Source organism: Podarcis liolepis, assembly GCF_965112155.1.
Source record: "Podarcis liolepis genome assembly, chromosome: 3".
In the NCBI taxonomy this organism is placed as follows: Eukaryota; Metazoa; Chordata; class Lepidosauria; order Squamata; family Lacertidae; genus Podarcis; species Podarcis liolepis.
This window is the reverse complement of record NC_139557.1, coordinates 26,423,107-26,440,071: the sequence shown is the minus strand read 5'-3', so window position 1 is coordinate 26,440,071 and position 16,965 is coordinate 26,423,107. Positions and strand designations below refer to the sequence as shown.

The window sequence follows — 16,965 nt, the reverse complement described above, 5'->3', positions numbered from 1 at the left end:
GGCAGGCTCCTGTGAATCTGTTGCAGCCTCAGCCCCCTCCTCTTCCTCCTCAGCTGCCTGTCCTACATCTGCAGTGTTTTCTGCCTCTTCTTCTCTCTCACTCAAGCCCATTGCTTGTTCAGCATCCAACTATTCTGTGTCCGTTCCTCCTCCTCATCCTCTGACCTGTCTCAACACCTGGCTTGGAGCCTTCCCCTTCTGAGGCTTCCTTAGGGGGTTCTCCTGCTGGAACCATTCCTCATCATCCAGCCAGACATAAGGGAAGATGGAGTGAGCGGACTCCTTGAATGTGCTCCAGAATCCTTTGTGATGTACAATGACACATGATAGACAAGTAGTGATTTCTTAGCAGAGAAATCCAAGTGACAAGTGTTCAGGAGGGCTGGTCGCAGCCCCCAGGTCCTTGCCTCTTATTGGCTTAGCACAGTGTTCCCCAACCTTGGGCCTCCAGCTGTTTTTGGACTACAGTTCCCATCATCCCTGACCACTGGTCTTGCTAGCTAGGGATTATGCGAGTTGTAGTCCAAAAACAGCTGGAGGCTCAAGGTTGGGGAACACTGGCTTAGCAGGCGTTGCCCTCCTAGCCGGGGAGCCTGACACGGCTAGAGGTGGACACAGCACCAAGTGACCATCACACACACACCCCGGCCACACCAGAAGATGCCAGCCTCCCCGAACCCACCGCAGCTTTGCCATTCAGCAAGGGCCACCCACCCAGAGTCCCAAGTGAGCGGATACTCTCAAAGGAGAATTTTGTGGATTTGGGCCAGCAATTTCATTACAGCTTTCCTTTTGCAAAAACGTGAAATTTGGTGTTAAAATTCCTGACACCCTTGTGATCACTGCATGTGTCCATTTAAGGGAAGAATAAAAAAAGAACAATAAAATGAATACATACCACCAGGGTCTCCACTGCTATGATTCACTCTGTGACTCTGCTTAATTAGTGCTGCTGGAACTCTAAGGAATGAGGTTGACACTTTATCCTCTGCAAAAAGTATAGAAAGCCTGTGTGACACAGTGTTTATAGATTTTGAGGTTGTGCCAGCTTTTGCTGCACAGAGCGTTAAATTCTGTTTCCTATCAGATAGAAATATGGATTGTCTAGAGGGAGAAAGGGGTAGGGGGACACAAAGAAGCTGCTGTCAATAATTCGCTTCAGGATGCTAACTGCTTGCTGCACTACAATTTATTGTTAATTATCAGAACTAAAATAGAAGCCTTTTTTGTCATCCGTTGAACATACCTTGAGTCTAGTGTTGCCCACCTCTCTCTCTCTCTCTCTCTCTCTCTCTCTCTCTCTCTCTCTCATACAAGTATCCAGGTGGGTGACCTTGAGATCTTATTTGATTTACAACTTTTGAAAAGCAGCATTAACTACACGGCATACACAAATATTACCCTTTACGCTAAGTGTTCCCATGTTGTCAAATGGAGTTTATTTTTGTGCAATGCGCGGCACAGCTTTTCGATGGACTTACAGATTTTACAAATTTGTAGAATCGTAACGCCCTTTGAAGAAGAAACAAACAATGCTAGTTTAACCTATTTAACCAGTGTTAAGATACGTGCACCAAGATCTGGCTGGTGAGCATATGAATATGTGAATTTTATCCTATCCTCTGAACATCTTTGACTTTCCTCCTTCTTTGGCTTCCTCTTTGTGCCTCACCTGGCTATCCCATTCCTGTTAAGAATACCCAACATTAGGGTTGCCATACGTCTGAGGAAACCACTTTTGAAGGGCCAACATGCCCATCCGGACAGATTTTTACATTTTAAAGGAAATGTCCGGGTTGGGGGGGGGGGAGTTGGGCTCCGGTGGTTTGGGCTGCTTGGGCTTAGGCTGCTCTGCATTCCTTGGCTGCTGCCAGTCTGAGCTGGGGAAAGGGGTGCATGGGTGTGGCATTGGCCGCCACCCACTCACCTCTTTCCAAGGCCTGGGCTGTTGGGTAGGGTTGTTCTTCAAGGTATGGCAACCCTACCAAGGTATGGCAACATTACAGTGGTACCTCAGGTTAAGAACTTAATTTGTTCTGGAGGTCTGTACTTAACCTGAAACTGTTCTTAACCTGAAGCACCACTTTAGCTAATGGGGCCTCCTGCTGCTGCCGCGCCGCTGGAGCACGATTTCTGTTCTCATCCTGAAGGAAAGTTCTTAACCTGAAGCACTATTTCTGGGTTACCGGAGTCTGTAAGCCAGATAGGAAAGACAGCATATGGATGATTCATGTAAAGGTCTATTCATACTATATTAATACAGTGGTATCTCAGGTTAAGAACTTAATTTGTTCTGGAGGTCCGTTCTTAACCTGAAATCGTTCTTAACCTGAGGTACCACTTTAGCTAATGGGGCCTCCTGCTGCCACCGGGCTGCTGCCGTGCAATTTCTGTTCTCATCCTGAGGTGAAGTTCTTAACCCAAGGTACTATTTCTGGGTTAGCGGAGTCTGTAACCTGAAGTGTATGTAACCTGAAGAGTATGTAACCCGAGGTACCACTGTATTTCCCTTTTCCTCCCAAAGGCCTACAGCTCCCACAATCTCTTGCAGCCCCAGTATTTTTCTTCCATACAAATGCTGCCAAGATACAGATTTCTCTCTCTCTCACACACACACACACACATATGAATGGGTGAAGTTAGATTTCTTAGTATTAATACGTCACTAACAATTAACTTAATTATTAAATTTGTAGGAAAATGGTAATAGCGCATAGTTTACGCCATCGTATTGTTCTGTTATGAATCACCTTCCATAGAAATTTCAAGGTAATTGTCGTTCGTACAATGAGAACAACTTAATATAGGTTTAAAAGCAAGACTGGAAAAAAATAGCTGAAGATAGGTTTGAAACAATACCAAGGCATACCCAAGGCACGCACGCACACAAAACAATCCAGCCAGCTGGTGAAAATGGAAAGTTCAAATAGTGGGTGCTTGCCATATCTTAGCAGAAATGCTCTTTCACAAAACAGGGGGAGCCACGCTGAAAGCCCTGCTCTGAGTCATGTGTTCTAGAGGCCTGTTATGCAAATAACAAAGCTAAATGAGAACAAAATTAGCATACCCCTTCCCACCTCTGCTTTTAAAAAAGGCTGGCGTGTGGAAGGAACAAAATTCTTCTCAGTTAGCCAGACAAAACAGGGAAAGAAGATCATCAGGATCCCACCGTGGTGAAGTTGGTCATCTGTTTGGACCCTGTGGGTCATTTCCATTTGGAATAAATATCTGAGCTTTCCTTCGAACATGTTATCATTTCTTAAACCATTATTTAATGTAGCAGCAGAATCAGAAGGTACGTGAATGGATGGTGAGTTAACCACTGAGAGCAAAAGAATAACGTAAAAGTCATGAAAGATATATAAGGACAAGAATGGGAAGCAATGGATTACAATTAGGAGTTTTATTCGACTGAGTAATCCTAAACTCGTGATAAATTTATGAATAACTAATTATGGGGTGTTAAATCTCTCTTACTGTTCAAATCTGTGCTCAGGAAACAAAACACTACACTAATTTATTATATATATATATATATATATATATATATATATATATATATATATAATAAAATTAAATTTGTATATATTTATATATTATATTAATTTAATCCTCTGGTATAAGCATCTGGTATCTATCTGGTAACACAAACATCTACATAAACAGGAACCTTTTTGCCATATAGTAAAAACACCGTAAGAGAAGAGGCCAACTGCATCTCCTGTTCCAAAGTGTTCCAGAAGTTAGGTTGCAGAATTTCATTGTGGACATTTCAAAACAGAGGACAGAAATGTCTTAAGTACAGCTTTTGAGTGATTGTCTGTGAGATGAATAATTCATGTTGTAGTCCTCCTGTCATTTATATGGGTTTGAGCCACGCTTCTCAATTTATGGAAAGAGCCAAGGTCCAGCAGAGGGTCCCACTGGAGGAAATGGGGGAGGTGATATTTGTTGATTCCCTCTTCCTTCTGCAGTCATATCCCACACTGTTCTAGACAGTCCCACAGGAGAACACAAGAGGAAGACAGAGTTCCACTTACAAGTACACTTAAGCAAACCTTATCTGTGTTTTTCCTGCTTCCCTTTTCCTTAAAAAGGAAAGAAAAGGCAAGCAGATTGTGAAAGAAGATGTCTCTGACTTCCTTTTAAAAAAAAAAAAACAAAACACCACAAAACCCCAACAACCCACATGTCTCTGTGGAGTATAAGAATATTTTCCCTAAAATGAGACAGGACGTCATAGAAGAATCTTAAAAGGGGTCATTATTTAATTAGAAAATGACATATTTACAGCTAAAACTGTCATAACTAAAAAAAAAAAAAATTGAATTTGCTTTCTAAAGTACAGCCATAAATCAGAGTGAGTGAGTTCCATGTCTGTACTGAACATGAGACATTTATAAATCAGTGAGGTAAATCCTATTTACCTCCCATTTGTTGGGAAATGTCTGAAAATCTCCCTGCTTTTCACCTTGGAGCACGCCAAATTATAAACTTGCTTAAATAGTTTCCCCAACTATTAGGGTCAGATCTTTGCTGAGGTATGAATGGTTCTGTTTGGTTCCATGCTTTTTGTGCAGATGGATATAATCCAGGAAATGTAGCTCTTTGTACTCAGAGAAACTACGTGTAAGATCTAAGGTACGATTAACCTCTTCTAGGGACTCATCTCACCTTTTGTTCACACTTGCCAAGAAAATGGAGATTTAATTGAAAATGATGATTGCTGCAACTTAATCTTGGGCGAAGGGGAAGTTCTCTCTGACTGAAACGCAAGCCCTCCTGGCTGTCTCGTAAGTGATGCTTGCTATATATTGCCGCCCCCACCTCCCTGCCACCTTGCACGGCGACAACAATTTGAAGGCAAGGCACAAATGAGCCTTTGATGAATGAGGCTTGTTACATAGAAAATGCAATACGTTCCCCATGCCTTTTTAGCAAGAGGTAGTAAGTGAAATCCAAGTGAAATTTTATCTCTGTCAGCCCAGATAGTTTCCACTTAGGCTTGTGTTTGTATTGATTCACAGGAAGAAAGGTGATTACTGCTTCCAAATAAGAGGGGATTTATGGGGAGATTAGAATGCTTCATGTCTTTGAGGGCTTCCATGAATGTGACCTCCACTTGGCTAACACTCCAATTAAAACTGCCGCCATGGTGCTTTCCTGTCTAGTATGTGGATATTTTGGTGCGTTTGAATAAACCTGAACAGAGCTACAACATATAAACTGGTTTAAAGTGCAGGACATGTATAACACCAATTTGGGCAGAGCTGTCTGATTTCTTTCTGAGCCACTTCCACCAAACAGAAAAGCGAACACAGAGGATATACAAGCCCAAGAACATGAGCGACCTTGTATGTCCCACCACACCTTTACAGCAATCTCCCATTGCCAATTCGCTTGACATGTTGTGAAATCTCCATGAGAACTCCTTTTTGTGAGTGGTTCCTATGCCGGAATACAAGCAAATGCAGTTCTGCAAACTGCAGCTCGTTGAAATGCCAACAATCGAGGATTATTGCAGAACTGAAAAACAAAACAGGAAAACTCATCCATGGGACTGTTAGAAAGCAAACTGATCCCATATTACATTGCTTTGCTACCAGTTGGAACTCAACATCTTCCTTTAATCATCACTAAGGGGCTAAGCAGAGTCTGCTTAAATCTAAGCAACCGTTTACATAGGGAGGACGTTCTGTGTTTTATTCTTAAATCTTCCTGTATCCCAGCTTTTTTGTGGTTTTCGTCAACTGCAAATGATTATATTCCCTCCTCCCCGATATATATCTTCCTATTCTAATTATCAAGCCACACAATGAGTTCACAGACATTTCAAAGTATTCAGTTCAGAATTGCTTGCATGCTAAGCCAAGGGTTGCAAGGCAACTCCACCTTGTCCATTCTTCTAGATCAGAGCCAATGTAACATAGCTAAAATGTTAACTCTTTCCCAGTATGATTCAAGGGTTATCTGAGATTCCAGTATTGCAGGGCATTGGACTAGATGAACTTTGGGAGTCCCTTCAAATTCAATGGTACTATTATTGTTATGCTAACACAGTCCCAGTGATATCCATGGGGCTCCACCATAAACAGAGACTGTGTTTTGCCATCTTCTCTGTACAAACCAAAACCATTGCACAGATGAATTATTCTTCTGGGTACTTTGTTCTTTTCGTCGGCGAACAATTCGCGTATGTAATTCTAGCCCACCATAGACTTCCATGGACTGCAAGCGTTGTATCTGAGGTAAACAATTCAACTCTGATCTAGAGTTTTGAGAAAATTGTTTTGCAGTTTCTTTTATGAATGTGCAATTCTGCATATTGTGCGGCTGGTGAGTGTGAAAGCATTGCATAACCTTTAGCTTTGTTATGGTTCAAACAGTGAAAAGCAGGACAGAAAAGTTGTTGAGTCAAAAACTGACACTGCTGACATGGGTTTTCCTGGACATTTTAGCAATTTCCAACCGGACACTGCTTCTGACTGCAGTATTCCAGATATTTCTGGGAACTTCTGGACGTATGGCAACTAATAACGGTTATGGATTACTACCAAGACAGATCAACTTTAACTGAACCAAATGCACATACTTTGTATGTGCCCCCGAATTATTTCATACATGACATTTCGTCTACGGGAGAAGGATAGACATAGATGCCCTGTTACACCATTATGTGTAGGAACTGTGCAAATGTCACTTGTTTAAGTGTTTGGAAGCCATTGTATACTTATAGGCAGAATTGTCAGCAATCGTAAGGAGCTGAAAATAGGCTACTGTGTTACATGATAATGTGTACCCACTTACAAAAAAAAAAAAGCCCTCCCTGTTTTGCTCAGGGTGGGGGCTGAAAATAGACGGGTTCTCTGTCACTTCCAGGATGCCTTCCGGCAACAATGCAAAGAATAACATTATACCTCACAGCATGACATTACATGTCACAGAAGCCACGGGGCCTGCAGCCATGACAGAGGGCTCATCTGATAGCAGCAAGAGTGGCAAGATTGGCAGCGTGGCAGCAGCAGTGTGGGCAGAGGCAGCAGCCCTGCAGGATGCATCCAGAGGTGGGTTGGAATGAATGGGTCTGGGAGGGCAGGGATATGGGGTGAGTGGGCCATTGAGAGTACAGTAGTTGGTTGGGTTAAGAGAAGGTTGAGTTTAGGAGACGGGGTGACCTTTAGTGGTTAGAGAAGCCTGGGGTGGGTGGAATTGAGGCAGTGTTTTTGCAGCCTTTCTGAGCTTGTGTCCATCCTAAGACCACGTGCATCCTAAACACTATTAGATCAAAGCAGCAGATGTTTCCAAATCAGATTGGGGTGATGGACTGAATAGGAGGGCAGACCTTCCAGCAGAGTCCAAGCCACTCTGAATCACAATAGTCTGCTACCAAACTATTCATATCTTGGCCAGTGATGATGATGCAGCGTCACCCATTCCAGAGCCCTGCCTTTTCATGGAATGATGTGCCCCCTTCCAAGTCTGCCCCCCCACATGGGCACATATGTCCACAATGGGGGCCCACCCCACTCCCATGGTAGCCTCTAAAGCAGGCTTCCTCAAACTTGGCCCTCCAAATGTTTTTGGCCTACAACTCCCATGATCCCTAGCTAGCAGTACCAGTGGTCAGGGATGATGGGACTTGTAGCCTCAAAACATTTGGAGGGCCGAGTTTGTGGAAGTAAGGGATGGGGTGATCCAGGAGAAGTGGAATGCTCCTGATAACACGAAGGAGTCGAGATCATGGAGGTTCTGGCTGCAGATATCTTTGCCATATCACCACCAGGTTGTAGAGAATGTAAGGGTCAAAAACCTGGTTCTCGTTTTTGAATGTATCTGGTGTGTGTTCTCAGAAGAAGAAGAAAAATTACTTGGAGGCCTCCTGAACTTCTCCAGCCCAGCCCAGGACATTTATAAATCTTGAGTGGAAGGACACGATGCACAGATGTTCTGGTACACATGCATGTGTGTCACTCTCTCTCCTGAAGGAAGAGATCAGTGAGCACACACCTGGCCACCTGGCTGTGGATGACTAGCAGGAGAAGCAGGAGAAGCTAAGACTCGGTATCCTGTCCTTGAGAGCGCCCCATCTATAGCAAGGTAGCAATGGTGGCAGCAACAGATTCTAGAGGGAGGCTGCGGAGGGCAGCCCACAGACATCTAGAAAGCTATAGGGCCTTGGGAAATTGCCCGGACTGGGGCTGTGTCACTAAACTCCCATGTATTGTTGGACTCCCATCAGCTCCAGCAAACATACTCAATGGTCTGGCATGATGAGAGCTGTAGGCCCACAATATATGGGTGACCACAGATTTTCCCCAACTCTGCTTCACTTCATACCTTATCATGTAAGGCAAAGCTGTTCTGCAGTACAGTTTATTATACTGTAAGCAGTATAATGCTATGCAGTTGGTGTTTTTGAGGCTATTGATAAACTATAGGGCTTATATCTTTCTACCTCTGCTTATCAGATCTGTCTGATATTCTTGCATTTTAACTTGTGCAGATTTTTCTACTTAAAATTCATTTCAGTTGTCCTTTCCTTTCTGCAGTAACGTCTTGGTGAAGCAAAAAAGATTTCCCTCAACACCAGTGTGAGTATTTTTATGTTTAATCTTACACAATTGCAGCTTTCTTCATCACATGTACTTAACTATGGGGAACACATAGTGAACAGATTTCATTTTACTGACTGACCTGTAACGGAACTTTGAACAACAACTAACATAACATGGGAAAAACATTGTTTTGTAACTTTAAGTTCAGCTTGAAAAGTTCTTGTCTGAGCAGTTTTAAGTTATCCAGATCCTTAATTTTTCATCTCATTTTTCCCCAAACAGGACTTACACAAATGGGTCAAGGAAGCCATTCATGAAAGCAGCACAGAAGACCTGCACATTGTTCCTGTGGTGGAAAGACGAGAGATTATTTAAAACCAAAAATTAAAAGTGGATCAATGTTTAATTTTGTATATAAAAATAAAATAAAATTACATTTTCTGCTACTTGTTTTATTGATAAGAAATAGTATTTTTTTTTAAATGGCTGACTAATTCAAGTCATAGATAGGCCGTTAAATTAACATAATAAATTAACCCACTATCATACTTCAGTGAATATACATTTCAATTTATGTTGTGATTATGATTTATGATGCAATTAAAAACAATTATTATTAACCACCAGTAGTTCTTGATAAATAAATATACCCATTTTTAAAATGTGTGTGTTAATGATGTGACCATTTCGGATGCAAGTTTTAAAAATAATTACTTCATTATTTATATTTAATGATGCTAATATTTTACTGCCATTTCTTTAAAGAGAAATAAATGACATTACTGCACAATGGATATACATTGTCTAGTATTTGTTAGGGGTTGGATTTTGTTGGATTCTGAAGCAAAACACACCACTTTGAAGGGATTGGGGATTGGTCAGAGGTGAAGAAGGATACACCTGGGGTGCCGTGAACCAAAGGTGGAAAATCTGAAGTACCTTGCAGTACCTTACTGATCTGAACACGGAAAACGTTTCACAGAAGTATCTGCTGAAAGCAAAATTATGCCTCTAAGGGTGTAGGGAAAGTTGCTTTGCACTTGACAGGTCTAACCCGTAATCAAAGGAAATTATTATACCATGGCTCCGCTGTCCCAGTGCTTTGGGATACTGATGTCAAAGTAATAGTTTTGCTCTCTGGCAATTATTGCTATTTGTTAGTTCGGTCTTCTAGAACCAGTACCATTTAATAAGGCCGCAGCACTTTCCTGGACACCCTTAACTGCTGTCTCCGCTGTTTACAAGAGTCAAAGGGGTGGGGAAAGGATGGTATGATGGAACCAATTCAGCACTCCTGCTGGTGTGTTTGCATCACACCGATTTGGCTGCCAGTTTACCACATTCTCCCAGTAAACGATACTGCAGGCAAGCACCGCCATCGCACCCGGCCAACCGCTACTGCTTCAGCGTTGTAACATTGAGCGAGTTCTCGTAGAGTGAATCGGAGGCTTGTAAAAATGATTTTACGTTTCGCCAGTACAAGTTTACCTCATTCCAAAACTGATACCGCCAATCTCTTATTTACTCACCCTTTCCTCACCCCCTCCAATCCTTATTGCCTTTTTCAAATCTACCTCTTGGTTTTGTTTTGAAGTTGCCTGCTTTCTTTTGCGCTTTTTTTTTTGTCTATGTATGGGTTGATTGTTCTAATTAGTTGTAGTCGGCATTGCTTTTGTGGCGAGGGAAGTTACACGCATGCCACTATCACTTAGTCCTGTAGCATATATTGTTGGAAGTGTGCAGCGCACAAGCACTCACCCTGAGTTCTGCTTCATCCCTTTGTCCGTCTCAAGCGATTTGTTTTATTTATCAGTCATAAACTGCCTGTCCTATAACTTCTTTATTTGTGCGGTATTTCTCACACACTATAAGTCTGCACAGTGCTGTCGGGCTGTATGGAAGCAGTCACAGTTGTGAGCAGATAAGCAGAATACAATACAGATTTTAATTTACTTTTAGGATTCGGCTACATTAGTAAATAAACAATTTGAATGCGCTATAAGTATGCAACACCGGATGGTGCCAGAGAGCAGAAATTTTTGTACATGTTTTTCCACAGTTGTTTTTTTTAAAAAAATTGTTATAGCAATCTAATTTTTTTCTGATCTTGCAGCGGTGCTGCATTAGCTATTTGAGTTCTACCCATCACAAAACTCAAACACACTGCCTTCACTGCTACAAGCAGGTGCACCAAGCAGGACGTTGAGGAGAAGTCAGATTGCTTAATAGAGGAACTGAAGAGGAGAGCTTTCCGATGTGCTTTTGGACAATTTGGTTGAGGAGGAAGATTGCCTCACCAGCCCTCAAAGCTCCTACCACCACCACAAAGATGCAGTAATATTCCAGTGGTGGGCACGGGGCCTCCATTGCCAAGGGCTTGTGTCTCCAATGCCATTCCTATGGCAGAAGCCCACAACAATGACAAATTCTGGGTTGTCACAGAAGTGGCAGAGCATGGATCTTTTTGAGTCGGCAGCAAATCCCACCTCTGCCAGCTGCCTGCATTGTAGGGGCAGCTAAGCAGGAAGAAGGTTTCATGAGCAACACACCAGCCACAGCCTTAGAAGGCACCTGCATAGAAACATCACTGGTGTCTCTTGCTCAGGGAAGAGTCAGAGGAGGCGCACAGCAAGGGCAGGATGAGTGCAGGGCACAGCACAGTTGAGAAACACACATCCCCCCCCCACTCTCAAAAAACTTCACACGCATAAACGCAAAGCAAGTGGCTATGAAAGATAGGGGGAGATGAAAATATGGGTCCAGAAGATGAGTATTTCCTCTGTGTGGCAGCACAGTGAGACAGTCTTATGGCACAGTGCCCCCCACCTCACAAAAGGCTGTTTCTGTGCAAAAAAAGAAAAAAAAAGCCAGCCTCCTTCTCATACCAAAATCATTTGCTTGATCTGTTTGCAATACCATCCCTAGGAGCACTACCACTGAACTTCTGAGTGCAAAACCGTAGGGTGGAAAGCAAATCCCTTTCAGTTCTCCCCAATGAAACTTCAAATGTATCTAGCAGAAAAGACAATGAACCTATCTGCCTGCAGTTTGGCAGGTTTCTTATCTAGCGGCACTTCTCTCGCACGCATGCTGCTTTCGTCCAAATTGACTATAAAACAATAGGCAAGGTTAGGCATATCGTTTTATGACCATACCGAGTCTATAAAGGCTGCCTGTGCAAGGAAATCATGGCAGCTATTCTTCTGAAAATTCGCAGAAGGGGCTTCCAGTTCTGCAAATTTCATCCAATTATGCAAAAAAAAAAAAAATTGCAAAGCTGTAGATTATTCCTTTTGACTCTATTGCTTCTTCTTTCTGTGGGGTGGAATGTCTCTCTCTCTTCCCCCCCCCCCACCCCATAGAACCTTTGGGGGTCTCCTCTTCATCTATAGCAACAGAGACGATGAGGAGGCTATGTCAGCAGCTCTTTACACATGCACTAAGTTGTCTGAATTCCTCCTCCTGTTGCTCCTGATGAATGACAGCATCTCCACATTAGTTGTGGCAAAGCGGTTCTCTTTCTGTGTACTGTACTAACTGTGCTGAAGAATAGTTTGCAAGATGGCCACCTTCCAAGGTCCTGTTCAGCGAGCCTCTGTTTCCTCATTCTTCTCTTTTTGAGATTTCTGTACATTTGGGTCCTACATAGAGGTCAGGCACCTTGCTTGCGGTGGGACTCTATGTTTGTTTCTTTTCCATTCTGCTTGTTGCATTCTATTAAGACAATACTGAGACTAAGGAAGAGAAAGGTGATAGTGAAGGTCACTTCTTTGGCCAGTTGTAAACAATAAGACAGGCAAGAGGGGGCTGGCTGAGGGCAGATGAGATAGTTGGGGCAATGCCCCCATTTGACCTAGTGGACCAGCTTCCAGGAACCTGACCAAAACACACAAATTGGGAAGAGCAATGTGGTTATACCAACCTGGCTGGAAAGTTCTTATCTGAGGACATTCAGGATCGATTGCAACATGTCAAGCAGGGGCTATCTATTGCTGTGTGTGACCTCCAGCACCAGGCAGGAATGCTGGACTGGGTGAGCTTTTTGGCTCTGATGCAGCAGAGCTCCTTTTAACTAGTACCTTCCAATTTCCATTCTTTATTTAAAACAGCAGCCTACCTGGGAACATGAGGAAGGAACAAAGCAGCTCCAAGTTAATGCTGGAAAAAGCTGAAAAGGAGTTACAGAAAAAGGGAACTACTGTACACTACATATCATATTTCAACAAGTGGATCCTAAGCAGAATACAGTCTGCTTTTCTATCAGAAAGATGGGGAGGGGGGAACTAGGGAAGAAGTTCATCTGTCAATCATCTTTTTAGGCAAATCTTACTCTTGCAGATTTGCATATGAGTAATGAACCACACAGGATTTGTTTATTTTTGTCCGCTGCCCAACAAAACAACTCTGTGTTCCAGTGGACGTTCTTTTAAAAATACATGCTTAAGTTAGCCACTTTTATTCTGAAGGAAAAAATTAAGAGCTCTCAATCTCACATTCGTTTCCTGCCAACCACCTCGCTGCCCCAGTGAGCCTTGTTGGGAGACAATGAGTAGCTGAGGGTGGTTTTTGGCAGGAAGCTGACACAGAGGACTGCTCCAGATCCAGAGGACGTTACTTTAATTGATTGATTGATTGATTGATTGATTGATTGATTGACTGATTAAATTAAATTTCTATACAGCCCTTAATCCGAAGACCACAGGCAATGTGTTTAAGGCAATGGTTAGTTTGGTTGTGTGCTCACCCATGTGTAGGACTATAGACTAGTAAATAAAATTTGAGGAAGAAGAAAACACAACCATTTAAAACCATTTTCCAAAGCTCTGGGTCCAAGTCAACAGTTCCAAAATACTAGCTGTATCTTTCAAAACTTCAGTCCAGTTTGTTTCTAGGCTGCCATTTTGTCATCTGCCTGGTATCTTTTGTGGCAAGTGTGAGTGAGTGGGAGAATCTTCACCAACTAGGCTGTGCCTGGCATAGACTAGTTTCGGTCCAACTTTCTGTACAAAAAAACCTTGGAATACTTTTCTGCATGGAGATTATACTATGAATTGTTCTAACATAACTATGCATGCTTTGCTTGGCGAGATAGTATTATTATGTGGGTTGGGCAAAGAAATCAGACCTGCTTCATGTGAATAAGAGTAACAGTCGATATTTGTTTTCAAGGCTTTCTTCTGTGCTCTGTACTCTGCACCTCTGTATAATCAACCTCAGTGCCCTTTGCAAGGTGCCTATAGTAGGGGTGCCACCAACTGTTTTCCCAGGCATTCCTTGTCTTATCTCTGGGTCTTATTAGTCACCCAATAGGTACTTTAAACTGGGTGGGATAAAGCCATCCTCCTCATTAGTGGGCATACCACTTCCTAGTCCAGTAGCAAAAACAGTTTCAAGTAGTATGTTTCATCTTTTGACTATTTCCCCATCTCATAAATCACAAGGAAGCTTTTAATTCACTGTCCTCTCTCTTCCCTCTTTTTGCCACCCCTCCTTCCATTTCCTCCATAGTTGAAAATTAGAAGGGTTCTGGGTGTTGGGAAGCCGGGTTTGTTACTGGATCGTTGCAACTTGTTGTTAATCCACTTGGTCATTGCATAATCCATGCCAGCACTGAACGGAGGGGAGGGAAAGAATTCTACCTTCCTTCTCGTGCCATTTGTGGGAGCATCAACCAGCACATGTGTTTCATTCCTTGTTTCTGGCCTCCCATCTTTGCTTAAACTTGGATGCAGGCATTCTCTCCTAGCTGCTTTTTCCCTTCACTGGGGCTGAGGGTTCTCATTTGTGCAAGAGGAACATTCGCAGTCATTGTTTCCTGTTTGAAATGAAATGAACCTGTTGCTATGGCTACCCATTCTGTATGTGAGAGGGAATTTGTGCTGATTGTGAGGTTCACAGATGAGCATATTTCATAATTGCCTCCTGTTTTTTTAAGCAGCATAATCGTCCTCTGACAGTTCCCACCCACCCTATAAATCACAACAGTGTTTATTATTATTATTATTATTATTATTATTATTATTATTATTATTATTATTATTATTAATTGTGTTTTCTTTCTCTTAATTTCTTCCATAGCTGTAACTTACACAAGTTACAAAAAAACGCCACCGCCTGTACCCCCTCGTACAACCTCAAAGCCACTCATCTCAGTTACAGCACAGAGCAGCACAGAATCCACCCAGGATGCCTATCACGATAGCCGGACTCAGAGGATTTCACCGTGGCCTCAGGACGGTCGAGGGATGTACAATTCCACGGACAGCTTGGATAGCAACAAGGCCATGAACCTGGCTATGGAAACGGCCGCGGCACAACGCCACGGACCTGAGAGCCACAGCCCCTCAGTGCGAACCAGCGACAAGGCCATCCTCGTGTCGAAAGCGGAGGAGTTCCTTAAGAGTCGGCGCTCTTCGATAGGGATTCAGGTAGCCTGTCATTAACATCTGTTCTGCGGCAAGCTGTTCACCTCCTCGGCTCCGTAAATAGTACCAAAATGAGTCATTCAGCTTCAGTGGCTCCTAATAACTTGAGCAACATTCCCTGGCTGCTTAGCGTTAATTGTCATTCACATCACAGCTATGTGGCCATGCAGAAAATGGTTCAGCCAATGTGCAGTGCCTGGAAAGAAAAAATGAATGAATATATCTCTAGGCAAGTTGCCTGTCATTAATGCTTGATATGAAAATTATACTGCTCAGCCACACAGGTGAGCCACATGTTCCTCTCTCTCCCTCTCCCTCCTTTCTGTAAATTCAGAGTCCTTTATATAGAATTCTGCCACCGGTAGAAACATGGACTATCATCAGGTCCCTCTTTTGACCTTGAAGGAGAAGTCGTGACATAGGCTGTTTGTTCTTCCCTGTTTCGCTAGAAAAGGAAGAACACTGCACTGCATGGTGTCCATATAGGCTTATACTTAAGGATGTCCATGGCAGCTCTGTCCCATGTATGAAACTGTGGTAGAAACTGAATGTTGCTAGTGACTTTTCTTCTTCTTTTCACTCATTGGTGAGGGGTACCTTCAAGAAACAGAGGGCAGATGTGGAAGTGCACCATGAGGTGGTATAGTCCCTGCTTTCAGATTATTCATCTGAAAACATCTCCATTTAGAAACAGACCCTCATCAGCTTGTATATATTCACTTGTTGACATGGTGACAGTCTTCACATAAGGAGGCTTTCAAATGAATGCTTTTCGCTGCTTGAAACTTACTTTAAAATTGTAAGGACTGTACTACCTCGTCTTGCAATTTGAATCAGGCCTTAAAATACTCTACCACAAAATAGTAAGGTTACTGCTGGTCATTTGCTGAGGGAGAAATACAGAGTGAGCGGCTGTGAGCAAACATCCCCACAAGAATTATTACCAAAAGTTGGATTACACTAGTAATACTTGGCTGTGTATATAGTGTTACAATTGGGAGTATATTCCTTTACAACTGTTGATTACTAAGCACCATTGGTCACAGGAATGATGCTCCATTACCAATAATAGTTACAGCTAGCCCTAGTGCTAATGCCTACTTGTGTATATTCTTGAAATGAATAGGCAACACTGCTGGTAAAAAAATACCAGTATACCTTGGGATTATTCAGTGGACTAAATAAAATCTTTACCAATCTAAAGTTCAAAATAATATTTTTCAGTAGCTGTCAGGTTTCGAGGTCAGTGGTCACTGAAAGCCTCTTGAATACAACTGTCCATTTAAGTAAAGGTCATAAGGGTGACCTCTGTAAGGATCTCAGGAGTTCTGTAACATGCACCCCAATAATTCAGTTCATTTTATTAGGTTCAGCACATTTGTTACCAAAGGGGGGGGGAGCTCTCTTGCATTTTTCTTTTACCTTGTTCCTTATGAATGCTGAGATTGCTGTCTGCTCCGAAGGTGGCACAACTGTCTCTACTCCATCTCAGATATAATGGAATATGGTGGGTGCCTTGTAAGAAACCATCCTCATTAAGTAGAATTACTGCCCCTTTTAGACAAAAGCCATTCCAGTGACAATAATTATTGCCGGGTTTAAAGAGATGTCGTGAAAAGCTTCCTGATTAGATATGTCTCATTTAAAAGAGATCTTCTAAAAGCACTCCTTCCAGGAGTTTGGTAATGTGCAGCTTTAGCCAAGGTCCTAGGCATATAAAATGCCACTGGGCTTTGATAGAAATCCATATATCTCCCTCTGTGACTTTGCTACAGGCCTACAGCTAATGTATAGAATTCAATTTAGCGTCAACATAAAATGTTCAGGTCAGCTCTTTTTCTGTATGCTTAGGCAGTAATTAAGCGTGGAGCTCTTAACGATTCACGCTGCAGTACTCTGCAATGAAATCACTTATTTATTTATTTAAAAAAGAGAAGGGGTGAGGCTTGGATAGATGATAATAAAGAAAGCTTTGAAGAGTCTTT

The 16,965-nt window shown here is 42.5% G+C and overlaps 1 protein-coding gene and 1 long non-coding RNA gene across 15 annotated transcripts in view; one reads left to right on the top strand and one right to left on the bottom strand.

Moving 5' to 3' along the window:
* The window catches only part of LOC310703501, a 419,307-nt gene that overhangs the window by 163,384 nt on the left and 238,958 nt on the right, over positions 1 to 16,965 (bottom strand). The window lies entirely within an intron of this gene.
* Positions 1 to 16,965, top strand: part of DLGAP2 (DLG associated protein 2) — a 399,875-nt gene that overhangs the window by 344,299 nt on the left and 38,611 nt on the right. For all 14 annotated transcript variants that reach the window (XM_083495509.1, XM_083495510.1, XM_083495502.1 and 11 more), the window contains one exon: positions 14,634 to 14,983. In XM_083495509.1, the coding sequence (XP_083351635.1) occupies positions 14,634 to 14,983 (350 nt within the window). The remainder of the gene's footprint in view (positions 1 to 14,633; positions 14,984 to 16,965) is intronic.